Source organism: Carassius carassius, chromosome 2, assembly GCF_963082965.1.
Source record: "Carassius carassius chromosome 2, fCarCar2.1, whole genome shotgun sequence".
In the NCBI taxonomy this organism is placed as follows: domain Eukaryota; kingdom Metazoa; phylum Chordata; class Actinopteri; order Cypriniformes; family Cyprinidae; genus Carassius; species Carassius carassius.
This window is the reverse complement of record NC_081756.1, coordinates 15,958,146-15,978,019: the sequence shown is the minus strand read 5'-3', so window position 1 is coordinate 15,978,019 and position 19,874 is coordinate 15,958,146. Positions and strand designations below refer to the sequence as shown.

Sequence of the window (19,874 nt, the reverse complement as noted above, 5' to 3'; positions counted from 1 at the left end):
CGACCGCATCCAGAAGGACACGGACGAAACGGCATCTTGAAAAAGACGCGAATCGCCCGTGATTTGCTCTTTTAGAAAACTGTCTCTTTTAGCCGAAGCGCCCAGGGGAATCGCCGTCACAGGGACACCGCTGTACCGCGCCGTCACACCGACCAGGAACAGCTTCTTTAAAACAAAGATGAATGGCTTTGTAGTGACTGCTCTCATCGACTACTCGGCTCCGAAGCAAAAATCTAATGAGTGGATGCACCTGTCGCCCTATTTATACCCGTGGCAGGGGGAGTGGCTCAGGTGTGTTAATCCACTAGCCAATTTTCATTGGCGTTTTCTCTTAAATTCAGAGATGATTGGCCTCCCAAGTGAGACCCCATATGTCATTCGACATAACTCGTAGTGACCGACAGATAGGGAACCATGGCAGTCTCCATTAAAAACTTCTTTTCAGATCTCAGATGGAAAGTCTAGAGTCTGTTCTCTCTTAGCTGTAATTTTCTTTTTCAAGATTACAGGCTGAAGGCAAATGTACTTTGCATATATTATAATGTATATAAATTTATATAACTAGGAAAAATTTCATGCAAACCTTCCGCAACTAAAACATTGTAATTTTGTAAAACCTGAGACATAAAATAATAGTGGAAAATAGTGGGAAAAAAATAACGGAACAGTTTATTGAAACGTTAGACAAAATATATTTTTAAAAATTCATTATTTTTTATTATATTTGACACATCAGGCTTTTATAGCTTATTTAATCTAATATAGGAACACATGGAGCTCATACTTTTATTCATACTAAAAACATTTATTAAGTGGCCCAAACAGAGCTGGAATATACAATTTGGTGCAGATGTTGTAATTTATATGGGCAAAAAGTAATAAGTTCTGACATGACATAAAATGGCCTTTTGCTTTTTCTGAACTATCAATCAGAGGACAGAAGGCATGATGAACTTAGCATACAACAGCAATGTTTAGATATTGTTGATAATTTAGGGACCATAAATTTGTGCAGCAGACATAATACTGTAAGCTTTATAGGGTAAAAGTGACCATGAAGTATAAACATACAATTCTTATTAAAAAAAAAATATCTATATATATATATATATATATATATATATATATAAACAGTACAGACCAAAAGTTTGGAAACATTACTATTTTTAATGTTTTTGAAAGAAGTTTCTTCTGCTCATCAAGCCTGCATTTATTTGATCAAAAATACAGAAAAAACAGTAATATTGTGAAATATTATTACAACTTAAAATAATAGTTTTCTATTTGAATATAATTAAAAAATAATAATTTATTCCTGTGATGCAAAGCTGAATTTTCAGCATCATTACTCCCTTCAGTGTCACATGTAACATCCAGTCTATCACATGGTCATTTAGAAATCATTCTAATATTCTAATTTATTATGAGTGTTGGAAACAGTTCTGCTGTCTAATATATTTGATGAATAAAAGGTTAAAAAGAACTGCATTTATTCAAAATAAAATAAAAATTATATTCTAATAATATATTTTCTTTACTATCACTTTTTATCAATTTAACACATCCTTGCTATATATATATAATAAGCATAATAAGCAAATAAGGTTTTCTAACAGGCAGATGAGTTTCAATCCTTCTCCTGCAGCAACCTGTTCCTCGCATAAAAGGAATGCTCTTAGAAAACAACAACAGCATAATTTCCATTAGGCAAAATCAAGTCCTGCCCTACATTTTTTTCCTTGTTCAAAAAGCCACTTCACTTGAATATACTAAACTATATGGAAGAAAAGATGGTACCAATTTTCTATTTCATGCCAGCTTAAATGATTAAGAGGAGCATTTACCATTATACTGTCAATATGGCTTGTCAAGCATCAGAGACAAACTATTGATTCTTCCAAGAAACTGTTAAAGAAGATGGACAGTGTACTAAATTATATTAGAGAACACTGTGAAACCAAGATCAAAATAGCAACTGGTAGATGATGAGGATTTTATGAAAACACGATTCCTTAGATTGATGGTTGTAGCATTAGTGGATGTGATACACAAACACTGCATTCCCAGGGATAAATGTGGGTTTAAAAATAAGAAGCAAGTGAATGTTAATTTGCATGCTGACCTCAGTGGCAAAAGCCATCAGATTTTGATATCATGATTAAAAATAATCAAAAATCACCATACCATAATGTACCTGTAATTGTCTCTCCCTTCCAGTTGATGGCAAGAGTGATGCTTTTCAGAGATCTGCTTCAAACTTCTTCTCTGAGACTGTGGATAAATGTGCATAAAATAAAGTCATTATTTCATATGGCACACTTTTTCAAATGTTACTCATAAAATACCTTTATTGAGACCCCCTACTCTCAGCTCTCTTAAATAGTGAGTGATCATACATGCTTTTAGTGCTCCTAGTGTGAAAAGCTAGATGTCTGCTTGGATATCTTCTGCAACAACAAGAGCATCCAACTAAGACAAAGTCCTCATGCTTCTAATCTGATCAATGACCTCGAGAACAATATGAATGAACAATGTCTTCATTCACAAAACTAATTTCTCCAGAGGCCCTCACAAGCAGTTTATTCAGTTTAACCTTCAAGCTAGAGGATGCTTCACATCCACAATTCTTCAGAGAAACAGAATATCATTAACACACTGATTATCAACTAGGAGGCCACACAACTGAAATGATATAAGCCACTTGTGTCCCGAGTACTCAATGCACTTTGTAGAAAACTCTTTGTCAGCCTGTACCCTCTGAGCGCAGAGCATCAAGAGCAGATTAGCCATGGTGGGGAGTTCGTATAGGGCATGCTGCTAAGGGATTGAAACGTTCATCTGTTTCCATGGAAACAAACAGAGAGGAAAATAGAGTACCAATAAAATGTCGCAGGAAACTGAGGTGCACAGAGCCAACCAGATCACATCAAAGTGTGTTAAAATGAAATGCTCAGGAGAACCAGAATGGGGAGGCAGAGGCAAAGCTGAAGTTGATCAGACTGGTAAATAGCTTTTTCTTCTTTTAAAAAAAGTAAAATAATAAATAGTAATAATAAAATTTAAAAACAAATGACACAAAAAAAGTATCTCTCTCTTTATATATATATATATATATATATATATATATATATATATATATATTTATATATATATATATATATATATATTTATATATATATATTTATATATATATATATTTATATGTACTATATACTGTAAATAAATGTATATATATATATGACATATATTCTGTAAAAAATTAAAGTAATAAAAAAATTATATAATTTATATTTTTATGTATGTAAAAAAAAACATGTCATACATTTAAATTAATGCATGCATTTTCCTAAAGAAGTTTGATATTTTTAACAAATTTTCAAACCACACATTTTCCAGAACATTAATTCTGCTCCCCGGCCATATTGATCTTTGCCTGTACTAACTTTCCAGCTGTTGCAGAGTTACATCTCCCAGGATCAATTCAATTCTGAGGGCTCCACAGCCTGCCATGCTGCACAAACTGTGAGAACTGATGATAGAGAAAGAGCGACACATTAACTTTACCATGGCTGGAACACGGTGTGATGACTAACTCATCAGAGTTGTGATAAACAAACCAGCAGTTATTACCAAGACCTGTTTCCAGCTGTCATAAGGGCTACAATGGTAATTCAAAGTATAATTTAATAAAAGTGAATCTGACTGTTTTGATTCAGTTCAAATAGGCAGAAAACATGTCAGCAGCTCAACTGAAGAAAATCAGTTTTTCTGTTATTTAATATGCAAAATTATATACCATAACATTAATAAAGACAAAAAAAAAGTCCTCACGATGTGAGGACGCGCCTTCCGGGAGGGGGGCGAACTATCATATATGTTTACTATATGTTTTCATTCCTCATGCTCTCTGTGTGACCTATAGTTTCTGTCTCGTGTTCAGATGTGTCTTGTCATTATGCTCATTAACGTTCCCCTTATAAGTTGCATTCAGTTCAGTGTTTAGTTGTCTGGGTTTTGTCGACGTGTATGTGTCTTTCTGCCTTCTCCTTATGGACTACCTCTGTGGATTATTAAAGACTCTGTATAATCATCTTCCTTGTTTTACGTGCTTCTCTACCGCACCACACCATGACACTAACTAAAGTTGAAAAAGCATAATAGGACCCCTTTAAATCTAAAAGTTTTAGTAATCAGTTTTAATTTTAGTATTTCAGTTTAAACTTATTTCAGTTGCCAAGGCAATATTTTAGTTTCAAAAGTTTTAAGCATTTCATCTAATATTTGTTTTCATTTTTAGCTTTATTTAATTTGCCAAAAAATTATGTAAGCAGCCTACCCATCCAAAGACTGAAATTTTGTTCATTGGGAATTAAATCATATGCTTTGCACTCAACTTCCATGGCTTTCAGTGTTATTTGATGCAGCCATCTAAGACATTCTGCCATCTGAACTCTTTTCTGCAAGGCTGTTTGCACTTTAAACTAAGTCTGAATATCTGACAGACATCCCAAAGATTTTGCTGGGAACAAGTTATCCTTGGTCAGGTGTGTGTGTACATTTACCCTACCCTACCCGATATTTAAGTTCAACTTTTAGATTATATCTCTCATTATTATTCAGAATACATGCCTTTCCAGCATGATATCTGATTTGAAAAGTTAGGGAAAAAAGTTTGGCAAAATGCGGATACAAACCCTTGTCGATCGCGTCAAAACTGACTTAACACGTTCTTGACCATCTGCGCCACTAGAGCAGTTACTGAAACAAGTCTTCTGCAATACTTTGTAATCACACTTTGAAGGGCGGAGTTAGTGTAAATAACCTATGCCAACAAGGCGGCCTAATTGCACATGTAAATAGACACTCCGTTTTATGAACTAATGTTCAGCTGTTCTTTTTAATAGTCAACTTATTTTTGGGTCATCGTCATAAAAGCACTGTCACAAACATTGTCACAGGCACGAAAATCAAGCTGAATGCTCACTAAAAACTGACAGTCATTATGTTTTTTCAAGCCATTTCATGTTATATTTTGACATTTTTAATTATGGCTCCGGACCTCCAGGATTTGAGTTTGACACCCCTGCAAGTCAATGGAGCGAAGGGAGGAAAGCCTCCATTTTAACTTTATCTGCCGGTGTCAGTGTTGCACAGTGTTACTTTATAAAAACGTGTGACTTTTAGACTTTTCGTATCATATTTAGACATATTTGCACTGTATTATTTTTGCAATATCAATTATTTTCTCATCCAATTTTAAGGAGAGGAGACACTGCCGCCCTTCCCTCCTCGGAGGAAACCCCCCTGATATATATATATATATATATATATAAATTAAGGATGAATACCACAATTGCGCCATACTGCTTGTAAGGATTCCCTTCCCGTACAATTCCCTCTGAGCTATACATGGTAAAATGCAGATAAGCCTTTGCAAAAGCGCCATTCCTGCTGTTTCAGATGACACGTATCAGAGAAAACCTTAGGCATGAAAAGGAAGCACTGAATGCCAAACTATATACCCCAAGGATACAGTTATGTGCAGTATACCTTAAGACATGTCCAAAACACCGAGGAGCCTGGTTTCTCTCACAGTCTCTGGAGTCTGTTCCAGTACTGCAGGGGCAAAGGGAATCAATCATGACCCATATCTATCCACTTACTGAGCACAAAGCTATTCGGCTACTATACAGTACCTGGGGTCCCATACATAACTGACGCTCACCGTTTGAGAAACACTCCTGACAGGGCACAGAATCAGGCCATGGAACATTTGTCCAGCTTTGCTGTTGGAAGGACTAGTTCTCTCTTTTATGCCATCATTTTTGGTTTAGGGATAACTTTTGATCTTATTCTTCAAACCAAACCTAGAGTCATGTACTTTTTAAACCTTATATTTATAACTCAGCACACCTGTGAGGACTTAATACTCACAATCCTTCTCTACATCTCCTCAGACATGTACTTTTTAAACCTTATATTTATAACTCAGCACACCTGTGAGGACTTAATACTCACAATCCTTCTCTACATCTCCTCAGACATGTACTTTTTAAACCTTATATTTATAACTCAGCACACCTGTGAGGACTTAATACTCACAATCCTTCTCTACATCTCCTCAGACCTAACACCCCTATACTCTTTGCGTTAACTAAATGCAGCACATTTACAGTCAGTGACCCACTGGTCTCTTCTATCAACTCAACAGCATGTATGATGAAATAACACACAAGTAACTAGCATGACGATTAGGTTTACCATTCTCTCAATGATTCCTTCAGCATGAAGTCACTGGGTGTGCTATCATAAAATACACTTCCAGGGATGGACTAGAAAAGCACAAAGTCTTTTCCCTTATGGGGCGGTCGACTTGTGAGACAGCTGTTGACATCGGTTTATGTAAATATACAAAGATTTCAGGGGAGAAAATGTTCCCATCCATAGTGCAATTACATTCCATCATCAAAATATACCAACTATGGCTGCACATTTATTTGAATTAATCTAATTTTAATCTAATTTTTCACAAAATCAGAGTCACAATATGGCCATTAAAAGCAACAGGGTGTGATTTAATTTGCTTTAATTAGCAGTTTTCCATTGTTTTGTCAATTGTTTCTTTAATTAATCTGATAAAAAGCCAAAATGTATTTTCTGTAATTTATGCAAAAAAAAAAAAAAGTGCAAACCGAATGCTACACAATAGTGATGCGTGGGTCGGGTTTTTTTTCCAACCCGTGGGTGCCGCTTTTATGAAATTATTTGGTCCGCCCCAGCCCGCCCCCGTAGATATAGTAATATTTCTTGACCCGCCCCAACCCGCCCCGCGCATCGGGGACATCACGGAAGTTAGGTTGCTACTTAGACCTTCGTATTGTAACCTTATGAAATAACCTAACCTACGATCTTCTCCTTCGTGAACGAGTTAAATGAACTGATATATAGCTCCTTCATAAATTAAATTAATGAGAGTATACCGGGTCAGTGAGCCAAGCATGTAAATCTCGATCAGCAATCGGCAGATACAAAGCGCTGATTATACAAAGCGTATTGATGCACATACGCTTGTTTTCATATTTAGCATACACAACATAACTCCACGTTTAATCCCCGATTAAACCTCGTGCTTTGTTAATATGAACAATTTATTAAATGCGATCATGCACACACTTTAATAAAGCCAAATCAGTTTTTGTCACGAGTAAATACGTTCGTTGACTTAAGACATAACACATAAGACTCGTTTTCGCCAAATTCTGCGTATTTGTGTAATATTAAGAAATGGTCACTTAATGAATCGGTTGAACGAATCATTTTGGTGAACGAACTGAAAATCAACGAATCTCTTGAAAGAATCAAAATTTCTTATATAAATGTTTAGATGAAGGCTATGCTATGTATTATGTGTAAATAAACAAAGTTTTAAAATAGAAATTTTGCTAAATTATAAATTAACTAAATTATAAATGATGACAAAGAAAAGCAAATGCACAGCCTTTAACTTAACTGGAAAGAATGAAACTCACATTCATTCCCCTGAACAACATTTCTTTGTAAGAGACTTCTTCAATCAATCGATAATGTCCAAGTATTATAGACCTCCTTGGCTTAGACATTTTTCACATTCTGTGAACTTCAGAAGAAAATCATTCAGCAGAATGAATCTAAACATTGTAAAATATGTCAAATGGACAGTAAGAACACACTATTCCTACTGAATATTCTCATTCAGTATTATCAATGAACAAAAATCTTTCAAAATCAAACAAAAACTCTCTCTTCTTCTACAAAATACACTTACATATTACATACAGCTCTGGAACCAAAGTAACACCTGAATGCAGTCGAATATTATAAATAGCACTTACAGAAATACATATAATCACCTGATGGCTTATCATTAATACTAAATTTTCCATTTCTTTATGTTGCATCCAACCCTCTAGAGCCAAAGGGACAAAATACCAGTCAATGGTCCAGCAAGCTCTCAAAGTGCAGCATTGCTTTCCTACACTGACACTTTAGATAAACACTTACATCAAGAGGTGGTACACATAAATGGTCAGAGTTTGCAGAACGAGAAAAAAATAAAAAACTTGTCATTCACAGACTTTTCATTTTCTACTTATAGCTTGAGTGATTCCATTAGGAAAGAATGAATTAGCAACCATGAGACACCTGGAAAGACAAAGGGGCAGTTCCTAATGGGAAAAGGCGTAGGCACAGATTCTCAGACTTATTTACTGCATGGCCAGATTTCTTCCCAATGTTTCATTGTCTGAGATGTTCAAACGTCCTGAGGGAGTCAATGTGATTTATTACTGCACTGGTCAAAGGCAGCGGATCTTCAGTTCGCACAGCCTCACAGCAAACAGCATCTATCCACTAAATGGCTTCTGGGAGAGAGTTCATGCCACTTCATGAATGCAAATTCAAAACATTAGATTAGGTACATAATTCAAGGCCACAGTACCATAAAAATCAATAATTATCATCACAATGTTCAAATATGACTGAAATTACATTACCATTATACCTCTGCGATTTCTTGTCTAATATTGGTTGGTTTGCATTGTGTGTGTACAGGCCTAATTGAATTTTTGGTGAACACATCCCTCACAACAATCGAGCCATCTGGGCCTTATGATCATCACAAAGAGTCTCTCTTCACCAACACGAATCTCAGTTTCTATAAGAGCAAAGTAGGATATGGTGAACAGCAGTAAAGCAGCATGTCTAATGAATTATGGAGAGCAGTTTCTCACCCCTAATCCTCTTCTTTCTGCTTTTATTTCATGCATATGGAGTTTGGATGTGCTTTTTCTTAAAAATAACATAACCTTGGTACACAAGGGGTGCAAGATTGGAATTTTGTTTCATTGGATAGCTAAACAAAAAAAAACACTGTAAAATCTAAAACAAGTGCAAATAGAGAGGGGGAAAAAGGGAGACTGAAAAGATGAAAAATTCTTGTGAGATAATGCGAGTTCTGCCATTTTCAAATTTCCAGGTTACATATAACTGGACAATTATGGAGGCTGGGTAAATAACTGAGCCAGTGAGGAGGTTTGTGGAAAGACAGATGGTGTTAGTTTATGAAAACGGCTCATGACCGATGAAAGCAAAAGCATGCACCAAAAAGTTTTTTTTTTTTTTTTTAAATAGTTTTCATTTAGCCGAACACCAAAGCCAGAAATAAAGTTTCTGCAATTAAAATTGTGTAACTTGACTCTTTATGCTATTAGGGGTTGTGCTGTTATACAATTCTTTTTTACCAGCAGTTGTAAAGTTCTTTGGCAACAAGCCACCTCTCGATATTTCAGCAGAACAAATTTTACATATTGCTACTGTAAATGCAACTCTAACACAGTTCTATAAGGACAGAGGACACACACAGAGAGAGAGAGAGCAGGGTTCTGGCTCTTGTTCTCATTTTCAACACCCAGCAGCTTCCACCTGCTAACAGTCCCCGTACATTAACCTTCATGTTACTGGGGGGGGGGGGGGGAGTAATAATATCACTACGGTTTTAAAAGGAAACTTCAGTACAATGTAAACAACAGTCTAAACATTTTTACAACCAAATAATCTGAAAGCAAACATGAGCCTCTATTATAGATGTCAAGGTAACCAGAGAGACCAGATATGGCCAAGGCAGGAAAACTCTAGATCTCAAATTATTAAACTCCAATCCGGTTCTGCTGTGGCTGAATACAAGACAAAGCAACATTTATAGCTATAAGCACAACAGTACAAAACACACGCACACAAAAAAACACCCTCCTGTTCATGTTAAATATACCAGTATGAATTTCCTCACACGTCCAGGCTGGAACACCTGCATCCCATGATAGCAACTAGCATCCAAAACACAACACACTGATCCTTAACCATCTTTTACTTTTTCATTCTTTGGTTTGCTTACTAGCTTTGTAGACTTACAAGTGTCATGCATATGGTGATTCCAAGTTAATTACTTCTAAACTTTGAGAAATGTTTGTTGATGTAAAAAACTCATTTCACTTAATTTCGTGCATACTGAAAGAGGTCTGTCAAAGAAAACAATTAGGGAGGGACATTATTCATATATGCTGTATCAAAGCGTTTTTGACAGAAGGCTTTCTGGCACCATTGTTCAGTATGCTGCAGACATCGAATAAGAAGCCTGCCACCATAACAATGACTTTAGAATGTGGAATTAAGATACCTTTTTGTTTTAATAAAAATTTTTTTTAGCCTAGCCACATTTGTTTTAGCAAATTATGATGTAGATAATATATACAGTATAGTTTAGATTGATGATAGATTATATATATGTACATATGCTATTTTATATTATCTCTATAATAATATTAATGTTGAATGAATACAAAATACACATACATATTACATACAGCTCTGGAACCAAAGTAACACCTGAATGCAGTCAAACACTCTGCACTGCAGCTGAAAAACAGGAACAGATGGGACTTACATGTCCCTGGACACTTCATCGTGATTCCCCACAAAGACACCAGTCTACACATATATGCAGCTTGGAATGATAGAATTGCCCCATTGTGAAATTAAATTTTGTCTCCTCTCTTTTCCTTCCTAATTAGCCAATGCGCTGCATGGTGCAGGTCCCCAACTAGCATCAGAAAGTACAAATGAACACAGGCACCTGTGAGCTTTACCCACTTTTTCAACCACATACGGACGCATCAAAAGCTTTTCAGATGGGCCCAGGGGAAGCCTCATTGCATGGCCTCAGACTTTACAGGCTGAAATCCGGGATCTCCTGGGTCGCCATTGATCATGGAGGAGTCAGAAACATCACAAATGCTCACAGGTGGAGCCCTGGACAAAGAAACTCTTCTTCATTGGAAACGTGGCCTGGTGGGTACTGCACATGCTCTGACATGATGCATTATGTGGGGTTGTGCAATTGACAATGCTTTCTAAATTCCAATTAAATTCATGAATTTGAATTGATGTAGCAATCACAATGAAACACAATGCAATTGCTATATGAATCTGAATTTAATTAAAGGAAATATAACTGCAATAAGTTTAGGTTAAAACTACAATAGGAGGGTTTGTCAAGGCAAACTTTGAAAGATGGCTTGACAAAGTCTTTTTTGAAAGTTTAAATGTTGAAACAGTTTATTGGCTTTAGACAAATTTGTTTGAAATGTCATATATAGAAATTATTTTACTTAAATTATGTATACAGTACACTTATTTGTATGACAGTACAAATGTCAGTATGACATCATCTGTTGAATTTATGAATTGTTATTCATTAAATTACACTTTCATTCAAATTCTAAAAAATCCTAAATTAATATTCTGTCATTTACTCACCCTCATTTTGTTCCAGACCTGTGGATGACTTGAAAACCTTTTTTCTGTGAAACACAAAGGGAGACAAAGGCAGAATGACAGCCTCAGTCACCGTTCACTTTCACTGAAAGGTCACCTTTCTTTCAGGTTTAAGGCAACATGAGCCTAAGTAAATGACAGATTTGACAGATAGCAAGCAAAGAAAAAGTATAAATAATCCAACACATAAAAGGACTTTTGACCAACAAGTTGTTGAGAGAGAGACAGACCATGTGGGCAATGTGGGATATTTCAATTCTAACAAGTCTCTTAATTTGGGACATGAAAAGAAGCACGTACAACTCTGCAGATTGCATGTGGCCAGAAATACTTCCTAAATATCAATCATTATCTCTTACAATCCCTTCAATATATTTTTTTAAATGACCCAATACTTTATTTATCATTGTGCATAAAAACTAACAAACCCTCACAATATAGTTCTTCATTAGACATTCAACCATAATTATAAAATTTAAATGAAAACCAAAGTTAACATAACATTAATGAACATAAGTAGACAGTGGACATATTCTGTAACTGGCACCACGGGTTTACTGATATACTCAAGACACTCAAGTGCTACTAATGTAGTGCTGTTCTGCTCTTCCTCAGCCCCTGCTAGCCACAAACCCTGATTAGATCCAACAGCTTTCGACACTGACAGGTTGTATAATTGATTTAAACTGTCTGAGTCCATTTTAAAGAACCATTGTTTCTGTTCGAGATACATGAAATTGGTTTATGCTGTAAACGGCAAATACACCATGAAAAAAGTATTGGTGTTGGCAAATCAGCCCTCCCACACCCCTCTTTTTCTCAACCCAGTAAATGCATTTAATTGTTTTATTAACCAAAGGGAATCGGGTTCTGACCGAGCTTCACTTCTCCTCTCTTTCAGACTCTTGTCTAATCCCACTGCCTCCAAATCAGCCCCTCACCTGCCAATCAGCTCCTCCCCAGCGCGACTTCTTCTTTTAAGTGGCTTTGCCTGTCTTAACTAAAGCCAGAGGATGAAAAGCAATGGTTATCAGAGGATGACGGTTCTGGCTGCTTTAAAGGGGATATTTCCTGACATCTATCTTAAGTTTAAATGGCCAGTCGATATCTGGAAGCAGGGATTTGTCACCGAAGTGTCATGAACAACAACACATTGCAAGGGTATAAGGAGTACTGAAGAACATGTGTCTGAAATAGTGTAGGATGGGTTGAGCAACATCAGACATCCCGAGCTGCTCCCGGCGAGCTGGATGGCGCCTTGAATGGCTGACACCGCAGTCGGTGTGTGAATGGGTGAATGTGAGGCAAATTGTAAAGCGCTTTGTATGGTCATGTGGTCTGTTGAAAGCGCTATATAAAAGCAGTCCACATCAGATAAAGCATGGCAAATAATGATTGAATTCTGAAAATGTTATTATTTTTCTTAATTGGCATGATTAAAAGTTAACAGGAAAATGAAATAATTTGATGAAGCATTAAAAAAGTACTACTTTAGCTTAAAATGTTAGAGAACATGGTTTTCAGGGGGTTAGGGGCTGGCTAGTCTCAGCCTCAAACGTCATGCCCATGGACCCTTGGCTAAACATCTGATGCATATGGGACACAAAAGTGGAAACACTTCAGGATTGTCGAAGTCATCATCTGATTGGTTGAATTCTACAGGATTTCCGGGAGACGTGTGTGTCGCATTCTTTAACGTTCCACCTGGAAACAAAGATACCATGGCGCCAAACCCCCTCACCAAAGAAGATCAACTAAATACTGAATTTTCAAAAGTATTTGAAATATTTAAAGTTTGCATCATAGAATCTTTCAAATATGACAGAGAGTTTTACACACCGGTCTGTTATTGTGGTGACATTTCCACGCCTCGAAACGTGACAATGAATGAAACGAACTGTGATTGGTTGTTTGACATGTCGGTCAAATGGCTTCATGGGAGGGCCTTGGCCGATGAAAGATGCCATGAATTCCAGACCTTCCAGGAATTGTGTGCGCTCAAAAACAACGAGTTCTCAGGTGCGTTTAAACAAAAGGGAGAACGTTTTAGTCCAAGAAGTCACTGAATTTTTCAGCACACTTAACAAGTTTTTTCAATCAGACCAAAAAAGGTCTCTCAAAAATTTTGTTTTTATTTTCCATATGCATTTACATTTACATTTACATTTAATCATTTAGCAGACGCTTTTATCCAAAGCGACTTACAAATGAGAACAATAGAAGCAGTCAGGTCAACAAGAGAACATCAACAGTATACAAGTGCCATGACAAGTCTCAGTTAGTCTAGTATAGAATGCATAGGTAGGTTTTTTTTTTTTTTTTTTTTTTTTTTTTTTAATTAAAAGACAAGAAAAGGAAAAGTGCTAGTGTTAGTTGGTTAAGTGCAGGCGAAAAAGATGAGTCTTTAGCTGTTTCTTGAAAATGACTCAGCTGTACAAATTGAGATTGGGAGGTCATTCCACCAGCTGGGCACAGTCCAGGAAAAGGTCTGTGAGAGTGATTTTGAACTTTTTTGGGATGGTACCACAAGGCGTCGATCACTTGCAGAGCGCAAACTTCTGGAGGGCACATAAGATTTAACCAATGAGTTTAGGTAAGTTGGTGCCGTGCCAGTGGTCGTCTTGTAGGCTAGCATCAGTACCTTGAATTTGATGCGAGCAGCTACTGGTAGCCAGTGTAACCTGATGAGGAGAGGAGTAACGGGAGCTTTTTTTGGCTCATTGAAGACAACCCTCGCTGCTGCATTCTGGATCAATTGAAGAGGCTTGACAGTACATGCAGGAAGTCCCGCCAGGAGAGCATTACAATAGTCCAGTCTGGAGAGAACAAGAGCTTGGACAAGAAGTTGGGTTGCTTGCTCTGACAGGAAGGGTCTTATCTTCCTAATGTTGTATAAGGCAAACCTGCAGGACCGGGTAGTTGTAGCAATGTGGTCTGTGAAGCTTAACTGATGATCCATCACAACTCCTAGGTTTCTAGCTGTCCTCGAAGGAGTAATGGTTGATGAGCCCAGCTGTATAGAGAAGTTGTGATGAAGCAATGGGTTAGCTGGAATCACCAGGAGTTCTGTCTTCGTAAGGTTAAGCTGAAGGTGATGGTCATTCATCCAGCTAGAGATGTCACTCAGACAGGCTGAAATGCGAGCAGCTACCGTCGGGTCATCTGGTTGGAATAAGAGGTAGAGTTGGGTGTCATCAGCGTAGCAGTGATAACAAAAGCCATGCTGCTGAATGACAGATCCTAATGATGTCATGTAGATTGAGAAGAGAAGTGGTCCAAGTACTGAGCCTTGAGGAACCCCAGTAGCAAGGTGGTGTGACTTTGTAACATCACCCCTCCAAGACACACTGAAGGATCTGTCAGAGAGGTAGGACTTAACCCACAGGAGTGCTGTTCCAGAGATGCCCATCTTTCTGAGGGTGGACAGGAGAATCTGGTGATTAACAGTGTCAAAAGCAGCAGAAAGGTCCAGTAAGATGAGTACCGAGGATTTTGAAGCTGCTCTTGCTAAAGCTGCTATATGCAAAAGTGAAAAAGTGACAATAAAAATATAAGTTCTGGGCTTTAGCTTCAAAATCATCCTGGTTAGAAAAAAGACAATTATCTCTCATCAGCTGTCAACAATTTGCAATTGTGCATATATAAGTGTGTTGTTGCTTTTTTCCCCCCTTATGAGCACTGAAGAAAGCGTTTGCTGAAACATCTGCACTTTGATCTGTTTTTAATATGCTTTGCAATTTTTTCATTTTTGCATCTACAACTACATTTTTGAGAGATCTTTTTTGATCTGATAAAAAAAATTCTGAACTCTGAAAAATGTTGGACAAGCACTTTTGTCATGAAGAAATTTACTGTAAATATTTTTGTAGCAAACAAACCTGCTGTAAACTTCCCTGATGATGATTTTCTTGTGATCACTTTTTGTGATAACAGCTAGGCTACAACTGGCAATAGGAACAGTATGAAAAGGGGAAAATTAGAAATATGACTGGCTTGAATTCAAACGCACAACATAATCCCAAGGAGAATATGTGAGGTTTGGCAGCTGCCAAATTAGATTACACAAGTTAACCAAAGCAAAGCAAAGTAAAAACCCTTGGCGCCCGCAATGATTGCTAGTCATTTCAGCCTCAAACACGGACTTCCTTCCAAGAAACAAAATGTAGTCTTTCGTCTTCAAAACACATTGTGAATTATTTAGGTTACACCCAAACATCACGTGACATCTCCCACCTTGTTCAATGCAAATGGCTAGAATGTTTACCTGGTAATCAAACCTGTAAGCAATATTGTAATTCATCTCCAAGAAATGGTCGTCCCGTATATGAGGTAATGTGAAATGCTCATATAATTATTATTGTCAATCATTTAAACTAAAAAGTTAGAATAATAATAAACAAACAATTGTATCTTTTATAACATTATAGCCTAGTCCAATTTAGCACTGCAAGGTAGCCAAAGACAGCTTTAAAAAAAAAAAACCTTGTATCCTGATATGTCATCGCAAACATCTCCATGTCCGCGAAGAAACTTTCAGATCCTCAGAAAAAGCCCACACACACACACGTCTCCACAGTTATCTGCTGCTTTCAGCTTTAAGCGATGTCGTCCACCTACCGTGTTTTGTGATTATCCTCGCGTTTAAGTACAGGCGAATTTAAAGAAAAATCCGCTATCCAGGAGGATGAAAACGTCCTTAGGATTCTTCCAACTGTTGTGTGAACCTTTCGCCCCGTTTACTCATTCTTTTCGACAGCACTGAATCATTCAGCAGCACTGACTCCACTCAATACTACGCTGTTCTGTTCTGCGCGCTGTGTGTGATTCTGTTCAGCCACAAGACACACTGGCCAGAGGCGGCTACTAGACCTTCTTGCCTCGTGTCATTAATTCTTCATGTGCACATAACGGTGTACTGTAAGTCAGACAAAATCACGGGGATGTTATATATGTGTAAGCGTGTGTTTGTGTATATACCTCTACATCCTTTTATAGATCATGTTATATAGGCTATATATAGGCTCTATATATTCAATTCTTAGCTATTTTATCTGAAACCTAAATCAAGTCATTCAGTCTCCAGTAAGACCAAACTCGCTCTGACCAGCAGGTGCCTTTGAAACTTTCTGAACCAGAGGATTATCGGGTATAGGCTTTTTCTCAGATGAAAGATTCACAGCTTTTGATTAGATTTTTATTAACTACCTGTAGACATATTACATGAACATTGGTCCACAAAAGTTGAGAGACTAAAATGTCTCTCCTTAATAAAGAATTTACGTGTTGCAATATCAGCCTCAGTAATTGTACTTTTCTTTCCATTAATTTCTAAGCTACTCGTGTATAGGTCCCTAATATAAAATATAAGACATTAGAACACATATTATTTCAGCATTTTTATCCAATGCAACTAGCATTGCTATCAAAATGTAGTTAATAATTTTATGCATTGCTTGGGAACTGAACCCATGGTCTTTGGTTTGCTATGATGCATTGCATATAGTAAAAATATCAAGCAGTGGCAGCTTTTGTACCTTTTTTTCTGAGAGTTTAGAACTATAATTTAAAAAAGGACTAGGGCATTTACAAAGACAGTACCTGGAGAAATGGCTCATGGTTCTCTCCTTTCTGGACTCGAACCAGCAACCTTCTAATTTCCAGCCCACAGCATTAGAGACAAATCATGTGTATATGCTCTTCTGAGAATAAATGAACGTGAGTCTGTGGCATCCCTCGTGACCAGTCAGACTCTGTTTTGACTGTGACATTCAAGTGAGCACTCAGTGCTGGCTGTAGGAACTGTAACTGACTGATCTGGGCTCTGTGAGGTCCTGAGAGAACTGCATAAATAATTCAAGGCAAGGTGACCCAGCCTAGATCATAACATGCTCCACTTGAGCCTTTAGGCTTATATTTATAGACAAAGACTACAGGTACATTGCTCGGTTGCAGTCGTCACTTTATTCTTTCCTGTCACAGTTTCAGCCTTACATTCAGCCAGTAATGGTAGACACATTTTAGAGAGATTTTATGCTCAGTAGCAAGCTCAAGGGCATGAGTCCAAACATTTTTGGGAGGGGTGGTGAAGATTTGATGATTCCTGAAATTATAGTCAAATGGTACAGTCAAATTCTGATATTATTCATAAGATAATTTCATATTGATTTAGCAGATGTTCATCCAAAAGGTCACAGGTGACCTCCCCAACTGTTTTCATATTTTTGGTTATCACTACTAATGGATAAACCAAGACTATCCTCTAGCCTATTGTATATTATGTGACAGGGCCTATAATTCAAGGTTTAATTTCATTGTGTTAGAAGGCTGGGCATATATTTACAATTACACTTCTGGCAGACACATTTTATCTAAAACAACTTACACAGTATTCAGGGTACATTTATCGGTTGCATTCCCTGCAATTAAACCTGTTTGAGCTATAGGAAAGATCAAGAATCATGGAACACAAGTCGGGGAGCTATTTTCTCATTTACATCCTTTTTTGTGAAGAACAGCAAAAGTGAAAGCTAACTTCCATCTTACTCTTCAAGGACTGGTAACTTAAAAATACCAAAGCTGTTTGCTACAGCATTGCATGAGGTAGTACTTTAAATGTTCTCAAAATCAATGTGAATGCAATGGCGTAATATTTACCATAATACAAAAGCCTTTTTTTCTTCTTTTTTACAAATTTTCATTGTTTTCCATTTTTAATCACTGAACAGTGTATCTCTAATGCAGGGATTGATTTAATTTCGGATTTTTCTGGCAAACTGGGAATTATTTTTAATAAGTAATGTTGTTTGAGTAATAAGCCCAACTCTGCATGCCAGTTTCACTTTTTTTTTTCTTTATTCCATCAGGCCCATTATCTTCAATGACCTCTGCAGGCAATTGAAAAAGCATCATGCTATTCATTACAAAAGCAAATTCTTTAAAAAAAATAATCATAAACATCTGAAAGTAAAGCTATATGTTAATTTAGGAAATAAAAGCATTCTGCATTCTGACTTTGGTGGTTGCATAATGACATGCAATAGGAAACCAACTGATGTTATATTGCTTAAAATGATAACACAAGAGATATGGGCTAAATAGTGCCTCTCAAATCCCAAAAGAAGCATTTAAATTGTTTTCTAAATGTCTTCCTTCTATTCTCTCACACTCTGAAATGTACTCATTCTGCATTTCCTCCTATTCAGACGATGACCGCTCACGTCCTGTTGCACAGTCACATGAAAGGAAGGAGGAGGTCATTCATAACAGGAAGATCCCAATTATGTGACCCATCTTTGATCATTATGTTCATATGGATTGACTGGTAGGCCAACATAATAAGATTCAATCTACCATGAAAAAGATTGACCTGCCCACGTCTAATGATAACTTATGTAATATTCGCAAGGATCTATATTGTCTTTCTAAGTAAATCCATTTAGAAATACAGTTACAGATAATAATAATAATAATAATAATATATATATATATATATATATATATATATATATATATATATTATCAATTGTGGTATAGAGTTTTTGGTCCCTTCAGGGCCCCAGTGAGTCACTTAACAAACCATGAATTATGCTTCCGTTGCTAAGTGAAAATTAACATGCAGTCTGGTTCTGTGCAGTGATTCATCTATAATGTGTTGCCAGTTGTTAAGCGAATAAGTCTTTCTAGTTTCAACAATATTAGAGCATCACATTTTAGACTTCACCTTGAATTAATACCACCTGGATAGGTGGAGAAGCCTGTAAGATCCAGCTATCAGCCGGTCAGGCTAAATAAACCACAGGGAGTCTGGGTGGGCGAAGGTAGAGGTCAGCTCTTGTTGTGATACAGGACATCTTCAGTACAGGTGGGCAAAGGATCAGACCAGTCAACAACATTTCAGCTGCAAAACTCACACAGTGGGGTTCTGAAAGTCTTTGCTCTCAGGCATGAACTCCACAAGTTTGGTCAGAACATGAAGTTAATTTACATTTATGAATTTGGCAGACACTTGTAGTGACATAGCATTCGATGTTTACATTTCTTGATTTATCTGAGAACTGAACCCATGACCTTGGTGTTGCTAGTGCTATGCACTACACTTTGAGCTACAGAAAAGATCATATTTATGTTCTCCAGCATGATTTGAAAATGATCCAAGAGCATCTTGAGCGTCATTGTTTACAATAACATCTGACCTGAGGAGTTCACATGATTACTGTCACAAAATTTCCTAATATGATTATTGACCAAGAAATAATGCAGAATCATAAATATTTCATAATATTTCTTTGCCTTTTTTTCTCACAATCTTTCCGTGTTTTTTCTAGGTTTAAATCACTATTGCCAAATCCCAGTTTTTTAATGTAGTCTCAGTCTTTTGGATGTCACTATAGTCCTGAAGATGACTAAATATTGGCATTTCTAAACAACAAAGTGATATGATAAAATAAAACGTTATCATACAATAGCTCATTATTTCAAAGATAGATGACTAATAAATCCATCACACA

The 19,874-nt window shown here is 36.8% G+C and overlaps 1 protein-coding gene across 3 annotated transcripts in view; it reads right to left on the bottom strand.

Moving 5' to 3' along the window:
• LOC132097194 (tetraspanin-18-like) overlaps positions 1–16,243 on the bottom strand; it is a 39,571-nt gene extending 23,328 nt beyond the window's left edge. Inside the window, exons 1-2 of one of the 3 annotated variants that reach the window (XM_059502831.1) lie at positions 15,985–16,243; positions 2,185–2,271 (exon numbers count right to left, since the gene is read on the bottom strand). In XM_059502831.1, coding sequence (XP_059358814.1) covers positions 2,185–2,187 — 3 coding nt within the window. In that variant the 5' untranslated portion in view covers positions 2,188–2,271; positions 15,985–16,243. The remainder of the gene's footprint in view (positions 1–2,184; positions 2,272–15,984) is intronic. The other 2 variants (XM_059502844.1, XM_059502839.1) reach the window with 2 other exon arrangements.
• Between the last annotated feature and the right edge of the window lie 3,631 nt (positions 16,244–19,874).